Below are 12,779 nucleotides of genomic sequence, written 5' to 3' on the forward strand. Positions count from 1 at the left end.
CCCTTTTTTTTTAAATTTTTTTTTTCAACGTTTATTTATTTTTGGGACAGAGAGAGACAGAGCATGAACGGGGGAGGGGCAGAGAGAGAGGGAGACACAGAATCGGAAACAGGCTCCAGGCTCTGAGCCATCAGCCCAGAGCCTGACGCGGGGCTCGAACTCACGGACCGCGAGATCGTGACCTGGCTGAAGTCGGTCGCTTAACCGACTGCGCCACCCAGGCGCCCCCCCCCCTTTTTTTAATCAAACGTTTGTAAATCTTACTAGGAGTGCTCAGCTAGGGAGTTGGTATTCCAGAGTCCATTCCAAGTGCTATGGATCCTTTAGGATTTATGTAACCAATACACTGTTGAGACAAGACAGGGCATTCATGCAGGTACTCGCCTACCTGAAGCGGAGAAGTGCTTCAGAACTTTAGGAATAATTAGGACTTTTTGCTTTGTATAGAACAAATAATTTCCGTTTTTTTTCCCCCTGTGAGAAATGGGCAAGCCTGGGGAGCGGAGAGTGTCAAGTAAAATTACAGAGCGACGGTTCTGGCCAGCACACTGTTTGCTGAGGCGGAGTGATGGCACTGTGTGTTTTTAAGTCCCCGAGGCTAGTTAACAGTTTAATAGTTAACGGACTCGCTGCGGACAGCCTTTGTTACACAGTGACAGCCAGGACTGGCTGATCTGATCCGAGTGCGAAGTCGCAGTGATGCGCAGTGCGCTGGTCCTGGCTGACCCTCCTCCGACGGCGACCCAGCGGGGCCGGTTCTTCCCGCGCACTGCTGCCCCCGTCCCCGCTCCCGCCGGGCGCCTCCTACTCTCTCTCTCCCGCGCTGTCCGCCCCTCGTCCCGCTGCCTTCTGCGCAAACGCACGGGAAGCCCCGCCCCACCCCGCCGCGCGGCCCGCCTCGCTGGCCACGCCCTCAGCGCGCTCCAGCTACAGGGTTTGGGAAGGGAACCTTCTGCAGCCAGTCAACACCCGCGCGCTGGGCGGGGGCGCTCTCGGGTTGGCGGAGGTTGTCGGCCGAGGGCGGGCCCATTGAGTGACGGGAATTCTGTCCAGTCATCGGAGGCCGTGCGCCACCGCCCCCTCCGCGGCGCGGGCCGCCCCGCTCTGGGCGCTGGGCCGGGGCTCCGGGAATGTCCCGGGCCCAGCTAGCTGAGACGCGCGCCCCACTTCGCCCGGCTCGGCTGGTGTCTGCACGGCCTGAGGCCCACCGCGTTCCGAAATGGCCGAGCAGTCGGACCAGACCGTCAAGTACTACACCCTGGAAGAGATCCAGAAGCACAACCACAGCAAGAGCACCTGGTTGATCCTGCACCACAAGGTGTACGATTTGACCAAGTTTTTGGAGGAGGTGAGTTGGTGAGGCGTGACGCCGCCTGGGGTTTGGGGTTTCCGTGCGGCGACCGGTCTGTCGTTCGCGGCGCGGCGGGGTTGACGCGGGCGGCAGTGTGGAGTGTGCTCGCCCGTGTGTGCACCCGGCTCTGCACACCTGAGCGTTCCTCGCTTCTGCACATCTGCGTGTGCATACCTGTGCGTCCACACCTGGGAGCGCGCCCCCGGAGTCTGCGCACCTGTGCGCGCACACTCGGGAGCGTTCCGCGGCGCTTCGGACAGCGTCGCCGCCGGCGAGCCATTGTAGCAGCCCGCGGCGTGCCCACTTCGGGCAGAAACTGCCTCCCTTCGCGGGTGCGGAGGAGAGCACCACTTAGCACTTAGCGGGAGCGAAATCGGTCTGGAGCTGTTTCCCTAGGAGAGGGCGCAGCTGCGGAAGGATTTTGAAGGGACCCTTTTATGAGTTTGCATAAACGGGGTCTCCATCGCAGACAGGGATCGTCCTATTTCTGTTATTCCGGGAGTGGATTTCCAGTAGAGAGAGGCCGGTTGGATAGCACCCATCCTGAGAACAGTGGGATCCCACAAGAGAGGACCCTGAATTCAGAGGTCGGGGTGTGGTCCGCACCGCTGTCCCCGGGCCCCCCCTTCCCCACGGTCCATGCCCACCCTGTTTCCCAGGAGGGAGCGCGGTGATTGTTAACCGCATCCAGAGAGGACTTTACAGCGAGGTAGTGCTGGACTCCGGGAACTAGGAAGTCAACCCGCGGCCTGTGGGAGGCTTTGGTGAAGAAGGAAGGAAGAAGGATAGGGTAGTGAAAACTGCCAGTGGGACTTGATCCTTAGCTTTGGAAGTTATAAAATAAGTTTGCGTAACGTAAAAGAAAATATTCCTTTGATAAGATTCTTTGCATTAGGTTATAAGTTTTGCAGCAAATTCTAAGACGCTTTTCTTGGCTACCTCTGGATTTGTTTTTGTCACTGTGCCGGAGTTTGAATCATAAATCTGAACGCAACACTCCCCCTCCTTTATCTCCCCCTGCCCAGAGAATGTTTAGTGCCGGGCATTTTTATATAGTTGGAGGGGAAAATGAAAATAGAGGCCTGGTCTTAGCTGGATCACAATTTACATCAGAGGACTTTTGCAGAAAAGATATTTTAAACTTTTGAAAAGAGTTGAAGCTGATATTTATTAATAAGACATTTTACTCCTAAATCGCCATTTGGTGCCGTGCCAGAAGATAAAATTGCGCCCCGATTTAGGAGTGGTTTAGAGTGGGGAGGCAGATCTGATCTGCCCCTTCCACTGAGCCCCGGGCATGTTTGCTGCAGCATAAAGTCAGGGCTAATTGATGCCAAAGGTCTGCTTGCAACTGTTCCTTGTTCCTCTCCCATGGTATGTGTGTAATTCAAGAGTTTACGATTCAGCGTGTGCTTTCTTTGTTTCTGTCTGTAAAAAAAAGAACATTTCGGAAAGAGTAATGGGATATTTTTTGAAGGATTTTTTCTTTTTCCTATTTTGGGCGGTTCGGTCCTGTACATTGTGTTGTACAGGTGGCTTCCATGGCCTGCCCACTCCTCCCCACCGCCCCCTTGTCAGCACTCCCTGCCCCAGTTGTGACCACCAAAATGTCTCCGGTATTGTTGCCAAATGCCCCCAAATCCGTCCCAGTGGAGAATCACTGTCATAAAATGTATTCTGGATAACATTAAGGGTAAATTTCTTGGGAGATCATAAGAAGGTGAAGAGTATTAAACTTTAAACCACTTACATTTCATTCTGGTGAGGCAGGAAAGAGGACATTGCACAAAATTTTCTAACTTGTAAGAGATGTGCACAAGCTGTTGGGTGGGTAAGTTAGCCGGCGGCCAATTCCATGATTTCTCTGCTTTCAGTACGCTCTCTCGAAGTAGCCTGAGAATGTCTGTTTATCACTATTACTGGATAACTAACACAGTGAGATAAGTAAAAGTTACTTACAGTGCAGTAAATGAAAACGAGTATATGGTGGTTCTGGTTTCTTTTCTCAATTGACACCTGGTAAAATGCTCCCCATTGTAGCCTGTGACCTGAGTTTGGAGCCCCGCTGCTCTCTGGTAGTTATGCTCTTGCTTTTGACCAGTAAGTTCAGTATCTTCTGGACTCTTAGAGGTACATCTCTCTCAGAAGACTACAACCTGAGAAGAAGAGACATCATTTTGTTTCCAGAAGCTTCCGTTGGCAGAAACAGGAATAGCACAGCAAAAAGCTGGGGTCACTTGCGTCTAGTTCAGCAAGGAGTAGACCCCGGGGGGGCCTTGGGCTCTGTAACAGGGCCTGAAGTCCACAGTGGCAGGCTGGAAAGGTCGAGATGGGCCCACAGAGCGGGGTCTGGATCAAGGTAGCCAAGGAAGGTGGCTCACAGTTTGAAGTTGGACACAGTGGCAGGATGGTGGGCCTCTCTGGGGTGATACCCCATTCTGGGATCCCTGCCTGTTTTTTCCTTTGTCTTTTTTTTTTTTTTTTTTTTAATTTTTTTTTTTTTTTAATGTTTATTTATTTCTGAGACAGAGAGAGACAGCATGAGTGAGGGAGGGGCAGAGAGAGAGGGAGACACAGAATCAGAAGCAAGCTCCAGGCTCTGAGCTGCCAGCACAGAGCCCGACGTGGGGCTCGAACTCACAAACCTTGAGATCATGACCTGAGCCGAAGTCAGTCTCTCAACCGACTGAGCCACCCAGGCGCCCCAGCTTCCTGCATCTTGAACACAATTCCTCTCATTCAGAGAGCTTCCGCAGGACACTTTGCCACGTGTAATTCTTCCTAGATCCCTCCTGTTTCCATCATTTTATTAGGCCAGTGCTGTTGATCTCCTACCTTCTTTTTTTTTTTTTTTTAATTTTTTTTTTTAACGTTTATTTATTACTAAGAGACAGAGAAACAGAGCATGAGCATGGGAGGGGCGGAGAGAGGGAGAGTCACAGAATCTGAAGCAGGCTCCAGGCTCTGAGCTGTCAGCCCAGAGCCCGACGTGGGGCTCGAACCCACGAGCTGTGGGATCATGACCTGAGCCAAAGTCGGACACCCTCAGCTGACTGAGCCACCCAGGCGCCCCTCTCCTACCTTCTTTTGACATAGAAAGGAGACCAGGATATCTGTCTCTTCCTTCCTTGCCCTGCCCCCTTTCTTCCATCATTTAAAAAGTTCCAGGATTTCAGGAAGCCTTTGTTTGCTAATTAAAGAATGTTCTGCTTTCCCTAATTTACGTATTAAGTATGAAAGGTATTTCACTATTTTGGAAGGGGAGGGGGCTTCCTACCTCTAAAGGGAACTTTCCATCATTATGGGTGAGATCTCCCTGTACTATGAATTTACACATCCATGTGGATAGCAAGACTTTTCATGACTGAGTATTTTCTCCTTTCAGAATATCCTACGTTTATATGCATAGCTCCATTCATGTTGAGAAAATGGTAGTGTGATGGGTGGAAGGGGGTACTGCTCTACTATCCACCCCCTGCCTCAGATGCCTTATTTTAAGGTGAAATGGGAGAATGATGATAGTGTCTACTTCACAGGGTTATTGTAGGAATTAAACAGCGATTCTGGTTAAACACAAAACACAGTAGCTGACGTATGGGCCATGCCCGGGTAAACGCAGACTCCTGTACTAGTTTGGGGCAGGGTGGGCTGGTGGCTTTCCTTCTGTAGTATCCTGTGTCGCTGAGTGTCAATAGGAGATTTTAGGTAAAGGTGTGAATCTGGCAGGTGATGTTGAAATGAGAGAGGATTATCCAAATTCTAGCCTTCCAGTCTCGAGGGCACAGGTGAAGTTTCTAAGTTGTGTAACAAGCTTTATCTCTTGAAATAATGGCCTTAAAAAACTGGTTTGTTGTTCAAGAGGAGGGTAGACACCTGAGAGGGAAGACGGGCTCATTATTAAAGGCAAGTTAAACAGCAGAGGTGTTTGGTTACTGTCTGATGCTGACCTACAGAATTATGAGCTTTGTTGCCTCCATTTGAACGAAGTTTTTTTTTGTTTGTTTCTCAGCCCTGAGTTCTAGTTTTTGAATTTATATTTGTGAAGTTGGGTTTTGTCATCTGATTACATCAGTCGCAGGACTAACGATTATAGAACTTTGAGGGGCAGTGATTTGCAATGAAAACGTAGGCATTTGGTGCCAGGCAAAGAAAATGGTTTGCTTTTCCCTTTCTGTGATTTGGGCAGCAGTATGCGTTCCTTTTTTGAAGGGGCTGTGGGAGGCAAGAAGAAAGTATCTGATGATCGATGAAGTTCTGTTAACTTGCTTTTGGTTCCAGTCAATAGATGTTTAATTTGTGAAATCCATCTCTTCCTGAAAAATGTGGTAGAGAATAATGTCTTTGTGTCACGTTGTCCCCTTTTTGACGGGATCAAAATGGAGACTTGTTTCTACAGACCATTTTCTGGTCATCCTGGATGCTGATGCTCTGTGTCTGTGCCACGGATGTTCCTTAATAGCATTCTGCTTCACAGAGCTGTCGGCTCATTTTTGCTCAGAGACTTGTGTTTTGTTGTAGGGATTTACTTTTTGTTATTTTCTTTGAACATGGCTACCTACTTTGCAGAAATCAGTGGTTCTGAGCCCGGGGGACCTCAGTTCTCCTGGACCCAGGAAGAGAGTGTAAGTACTTGAAATTCTGAGAAACACAGAAGATATACCCTTGATATGGGGTGATATATATTGAGGGCTAAAATCCTAAGTACCTTTCCTTTTTTCAAGGGACTTTGATAATATTCTAACTTTGGTACTGTGGTTGCAAATACGTCTTGGATGAATATAAAATGGGAATGTTATTATTTCACATACATAGTTTGGTAAATAAAACTTAGAAAATATGAAGTCTTTAGGAGGAAAACGTAAGGGGATCCTTAGGGGTGAAGGTGGCTCTGGCGTCTTGGGGAAACAGGTGGAGAGCCACATCTCACAAGGCTACTTGGGGAATGTGAGTCTGGGCGCAGAGCCTCTTATATTTCTACATTTGTTGTTTTCTATTTTTTTGTGATGACTTTTTGCTGCTTTTGAGAAGAGGTTTCAAGAGTGCCTGTGAGTTACTTTATTTTGGAACAGTCAGAACAACAACAGAACAACACTTGTTAATTCTTGTTTTTTATTTATCTTTAAGGTGGATGGAAATTCCAAAGGAAGGGAGACTAGATTATGCAGGCCAGTTTGGCTAAATCAAGGGGCAAATCACGCTCCTTTCTACTTAGCGCAGCTGTCTGGTATTCCAAAAGTCCTCCCAAACCATAGAAGACCACCGGTGAAGACCTTTTAATATAATGGGGTCTGAACAACCCAGGTCCCACTAGACATCCATAGGAAGTGTTGGATGGGGGTTAAGAAAACTAGACCTGATTTGGGATGAGTCAGGTAAATTCCCTACATCATTTCTTTATTCTTAAATGGGGAACATTCTGTCTTCTGCATCAGGTTTGTGAACATTAGAGTATGTGCGAAAACACTTGGAAAAGTAAGTATTTTGACTAGGATAAAGTTTTCTTATAAGTTAAGCATTATAATTATTTTTTGTTGTGTGGAAGGTCCAATATTTCTGGAGTAGGCACATATATCAAAGTATAATGTGAAAAGCAAAAATGGGCCAAAGTACAAATAATGCACTTGAACTATAATTCTTTTAGAAATATGTGCTAGGCCTGATGGGATATCATCTCTTTTCTGGAGCTGTTAAAAGTATGACTTTATTGCTTTTGGGGGAAAAGAACACATGATTACTAAAGGAATTGGACAGTGTGGAAAAGAGCAAGGGAAAAATCAAAACTGCCCAGAGTCCCAGTCCCCGAGGTGACCCCTGTGAACGTCTTGGTGAACGTTGTCCCTGCGAGCTGTGTGCACACCCACCCTTGTACGTGGATTTGTTTCACACGAATGATAGAATACTCTGTAGGCTGTTTTGTAATCTGTCCCCCTCCCCCTGTGTGTGGAGGGCACCATTCTACTTCAGCAAATCCTACTTTCTGGTTGTTTCTGTCGTACCGAAATGTGTCCTAGAACACACGTAAGCAATCCTCTCTCCTCGTACATCTTGTTGTCCACATAAGTGTTTATAAGTGGGATTGCTGGGTGAAGAGTTGCACGCTTTCCACGTCTGGTTGCATCTTCCCGAGGTGCCTGTGGTGATCACCCTCGTGGCCACAACCAGGGCTTACACACCCGGGAGACTTTGCTCCTTCCCCGGGAAGATTCCCCTCCTCCTTTCCTGTATGATTTGGGTGTGTATTTTTCTCAGAAGGGGTCATGTCTGGAAATGCTTTTTTCCCCTTTCGCGTATACATTTTCTTAGAAATGCAGCTGTTCCGAGTAACACCTCGTTTCTCCTGGTGTTTCCAGCACTAGTGCATGTTGAAGCCCCGAGGAAAGTGGCCGGAGGTAGCAGCGGGCTAAAGGAGGATTTCAGTAGCAGTGGCTCACCGCCCTTCTCTGTGTCTTTATGAAGTGCGCTGCTTTTCCGATACCTTTGATTTAAAAATTTTTTTTTTTTTTACATTCATTCATCTTTGAGGGACAGAGACAGAGCACAAGCGGAAGAGGGGTAGAGAGAGGGAGACACAGAATCCGAAGCAGGCTCCAGGCTCCGAGCTGTCGGCACAGAGCCCGACGTGGGGCTCGAACTCACAAACCGCGAGATCATGACCTGAGCCGAAGTCGGACGCTCAAGCGACTGAGCCACCCAGGCGCCCCATTCCCTGTTACCTTTGAACTTGGCGTGTGTATTTCTTAACTGGCTGCTTGTGTCTTTTACTAAGCCCTGTGTGGGGACCAGGAGAGTGAGTTCAAGATGTGGGACTCTGCTCCCTCAGGGTGAGTAGAATTCGGTCTCAGCCTGTTGGTAAGCGACCTCTGGTTAGTGGCAGCTGACATCTCACGGGTGACAGCAAGAAGTCACTTTCTTGCATGCCCAGAGCTGTGTCCAGGATGGCGCTGAGCTGGCCCTGCTGATGGGGAGGGGCGGGATGCCCAGTGCGTGCCGGGGGAGGAGGAGGAGGAGGAGGGCGGTATTAATGGCTTTGGGCTCCGTCCGGGGTCTTCTGTACTGACTTTCTAGGGGTGGCCACCTGTTGCACTTTGACAGTAGAGGCCGAGGGAGTGTTCTTTTCGCGGTGCCTGCTGTTGCTTATCATGAACAGGCTGTTCACTGAGTCTTGCACAGCTCTGCCGAAAATTGGACACAAAATATACCCAGCGCGCTTTCCTCTCTTTCCTTCTTCAGAAAGTGTTTCCTAAATGTCTTTCCTACTCCCTCCCCTGGTAGAAATCCCAGTGGGCTAAGGTAAAAGGGACAGCCGTGGACACTTACTGAATGTTGATTAGCATGGAGCATGTGCTAGAGAGTCTCCTGAATGCTTTTTGTGCACAGAGCCCTCCTTTGCATTTGCACTTACAGTGCTCAAGATGATCCTCCCGGGTTGGTGGTGGTATTCTCCTTCTTAATTTTTTTAATGTTTATTTATTTTTGAGAAAGAGATAGAGTGCAAGCGAGGGAGTGGCAGAAAGAGACGGAGCCACAGAATCCGAAGCAGGCTCCAGGCTCTGAGTTGTCAGCACAGAGCCTGACGCGGGGCTCGAACTGATGAACTGCGAGATCATGACCTGAGCCGAGGTCAGACTCTCGACCCACTGAGCCACCCAGACACCCCTCTCCTTTTAAAGATTAGAGAAATGTGGCTGGCGGAGTCAGTGTCTTGGTCCAGTCACAAGGCCAGTGAGGACGAAGCTAGGATTTAAGTCCAGGTTGCAGGACTTCCCAGCCCACGTTCTTCAGCTAACTCCCTGACCAGGGCGTGGGGCCTAAGGTAACTGGGAGAGCTTTAGAAGACTAGAGGCATCCATTTGGGACCCAGTTGCTGTATTTGCTTTGAGATTTCCACCCGGTGTCTGGAGATCTGTGGGAACCAGGGAGAAAGTAGAGGGTAGTTGGGAATGGAAATATTGAACAAAAAAGGAAAACTCTTGGAAGGTCAAAGGGCAAAAATGTGCCTTTCTTTCCGTCTTTTGGCATTTTACTGTGTTGCCTTCCAGAAGGTGAAGGAAACAGGCAGCCGGTCCGGTTTCTTGCAGGAGGTGACTCTGTTCCTAACACAGATGTCATCTGGGTGGTGTTTTAAAAACCTGTGCCCCCCCCCCCCCCCACCGTGTCCTTGTGTTTAAGGAAGAGACTGCTGTTTACATTATGTTAGGAATGTGAAGAGGTTAAAGGTCGTTTTGGAAAGGCCTCTTAAGTAAGTGCCCTGGGAGGGGTTGTTCTGAATGGAAATCTGATGAAGTTACTACTCTGATAAAATCCCTGCATGGGTTCAGCTAATCCCCCCTTGCCCCTTCCGACCCCCTGGCTGATCGTGGGTCCTTGTCCTTGGAGCTGTAGGTGACACCCTGCCTTGCCTTGTCTGCCTGCGTCACCCTTCCACTTAGTGTCTCAGCCACAGGAGGCCCCCCGCCCTGGGAAGGTCTCCCTCTTTCTTGCCGCTTCCCTTCGGTCTTAGGCCTTTACGGTTGCAGCTGCCATGCGGCTGCAGAATTGGCCGGAGTCTCAGAGCACATCCTCATGTAGCCCCCGGGATTTTACTGCTTTCACCAAATTGGTGGTTGCTTTGAGTTTTCCGTTTGAGGAACGTATGTTGTTGTTATATTAGAGGATGTCATTTCTACAAGAAAATCAAAAGCTTCGTGTTGTGTAAATAGATTGCCGTTTCTGTGTTGAATTCTCTTCAATGGCTTTCTGTGGCCTTTACAATAAAATTGCATCTCTGTGTCCTGGTTTAATAAGGTCTGCATGATCTGGCCCCCACCTCAGCTGGTAACACTATCCCCCTGCCCTCCACCCCTCGCTCAGGCTCTCTCTGTGTCTCAGGAAAGTCAGGCTTGTTTCTGCTATAAACTTGTGTACGGCTTCCCCTCTGCGTGCTGTGTATTCCCTTGATCACTACCCTCTTGAGATCGCAGCTCAGTATCTTTTCCCAGGATGGGGAATCTTCTGTCCTCTCACCTGGCTGTGCTTCTCTGTGGATACTTCAGTCGGTATCTGCTGTTTTTCTTGTTTGCTTGTTTGCAGCCCTTCCCAGCAGACAGCAGGGCCCCTGTCCATCTCATCCTGGCACATAGTAAGTGCTCAGTAAATATTCCTTAAGCGGGTGGAGGAGGAGAGCCTGATGGAGGAACACAGACCCATTCTCTCTACTATCTTCTTTTTTCTTTTTTCTCTTTCCATACAAATGGTACATACTAGTTTTATTATGCTGTGGACCTTTCTTGGTCCACAGATGTTTGCCTGCAATTCTGTCCTGGAAGCTTAACATTTAGGAACTGGTGAGTTTTTATTAAGACCTTTCAGATTATGACATAGCCTCAGAGCGTGGAGTGTAAGAATGGCCCTGAGCACCACGCCTGGGAAGTAAGGAGAAGAAAGCGGAGAGTCAAAGCCGGGGGTTCGCGGCATGGTCCTGCCCAGAGCTAATGACCTCACTTCCCTCTTCAGCTGCCTGCTGCTCTTTCTTCTGCCTTAACAAGCCCTCTCCTCACCCCCCGGCCCACTGGGTGGTTCTCCTGGGCCGTCACGCATGCTGATACTGCCGCTGTCCTAAGACACATTCCCACAGCCTGTCTTGACTCTGCTCCCCTCCTGGCCCTGCTTGTTTTCGCCCCCTTGCTTAGTAGAACCTTCTGAAAGGGTTGTTAGGCCTGCTGTCCCCAGTTCGTCTTCGCTCTTCTCTTTTAAACAGTTTTCCAGAACTGTTCTTGCTAAGGGCTCCAGTGATGTCCGTTTGCAACTCTCCTCTGCTCGATTCACCTGCACCCCGTGACCAGATGTCCCCCTCTCTTGGAGACGCTTTTTGCACGTGGCTCCGGTGCCCCTTGTCTCCTGGTTTTCCTCCCACCTGCCTCGCCCCGCTCTCTGTGTCCCCTCTGACCTCAGGGTGGGAGTGCCCGCAGGCCCAGTGTTGAACTGAGCCTCCTCATTCAGTGTCCTGACATGAAACGTGCTGGCAGCTTGTGAATTTTTACCTCCAGGGCAAAAAGACCTCTCACCTAGACGTGGGGATTCTCCTACTCCCGGCCTGCTTCACATCTCCACTTAGATGCCCACTAGGCTCCTGACACCTGACGTAAAGAAAACTGAGCTGACCTTCCCTCCTAAAACTGGCTCCGTTGTCACTCTTAGCCACTTCGTTCCATGAGCATTCTGTCCATTGGCTCAGGTCAAGAGCCTGGAGGTCACGTCTGACCCTTCTCTCATGTCACACCCTGCGTGAGTCCAGCAGGACATTCTGTGGGCTCCACTTTTATGATGTAGTTCGGTTTTGACCGATTTTTCCCACCTCTTCTGCTATCTCCCTGGTCTGTCTCCACTGCCCCTTGCCTGGTGTCCCTTGCTGGGACAACTTACTCTCACGATAGTAGAGTGACTGTTTATTAATTAATTTGATTATGTTTTTATTATTTTGAGACAGAGAGAGAGAAAAACAGTATGTGAGTGGGGGAGGGGCAGAGAGAGAGGGAGACGCAGAATCCGAAGCAGGCTCCAGGCTCCAAGCTGTCAGCACAGAGCCCGACACGGGGCTCAAACTCGTGAACCGAGAGATGATGACCTGAGCCCAAGTCGGGTGCTCAACTGACCGAGCCACCCAGGTGCTGCTAGAGTGACCTTTTAAAATGTTAAGTCAGAGCACGTCACTTTCCTGTGTAAACCCTTCCATGGCTAATAACACCACCCTATTTAAGACTGAAGTTATGGCTACAGCCATCAAGGTGCGGTCCTGGCAAAGAGATATACGTAAGTAGATCAGTGGAACAGAGTAGAGAACCCAGAGAGGGACCCATGCACATACTTTCAAGTGAGGTTTGACAAAGATTCAAAAGCAATTTGATGGGGGAAGGACAGCCTTTTCAAGAAATGGTTTTGGAACAATTGGACGTCAGTAGTTGAAAAATAAATCCTGCCTTAAATCTCACACTTGATTAAAAAAAAAATAACCCAAATATAGATCATAGATCTAAATGTAAAGTGTAAAAGATTTTGAAGAGACTTAGGCACGGTTCTTAGACATGACGGTGCAAGTGTGGTCCAAACAGGAACAAATGGATAAATGGGACTTGATGAAAATGAAGAATATTTGTTCTTTAAAAGACCTTGTTAAGTGAATGAAATGACAAGCCACTGACTGGCAGAAAATTTTTTCTAATTTCATATCTGACAAGGGACTTAGATCCAGAATGTATAAAGAATTCTCTAAATTCAACAATAAGGAAGCAATCCAAGGCAAAAGGCTTGAATAGACGTTTCTTCCAAAAAGACAGATAGATGGATAGCAAATAAACACACGAACAGTCGTCCATCGTCATTAGCCCTTAGGAAAATGCGAGTTAAAACCACGGTGAGATACCACCAGAAGCCTGTTAGAAGGGCTGCGATA

The 12,779-nt window shown here is 48.7% G+C and overlaps 1 protein-coding gene across 1 annotated transcript in view; it reads left to right on the forward strand.

The window, feature by feature from the left end:
- Positions 1 to 1,091: 1,091 nt before the first annotated feature.
- CYB5A (cytochrome b5 type A) overlaps positions 1,092 to 12,779 on the forward strand; it is a 37,993-nt gene continuing 26,305 nt past the window's right edge. The window contains exon 1 of the mRNA XM_040478566.1: positions 1,092 to 1,348. Within this exon, the coding sequence (XP_040334500.1) occupies positions 1,220 to 1,348 (129 nt within the window). The 5' untranslated portion in view covers positions 1,092 to 1,219. The remainder of the gene's footprint in view (positions 1,349 to 12,779) is intronic.

Source organism: Herpailurus yagouaroundi, unplaced genomic scaffold (genome assembly GCF_014898765.1).
Source record: "Herpailurus yagouaroundi ecotype Mexico unplaced genomic scaffold, PumYag 142, whole genome shotgun sequence".
Taxonomy (NCBI): domain Eukaryota; kingdom Metazoa; phylum Chordata; class Mammalia; order Carnivora; family Felidae; genus Herpailurus; species Herpailurus yagouaroundi.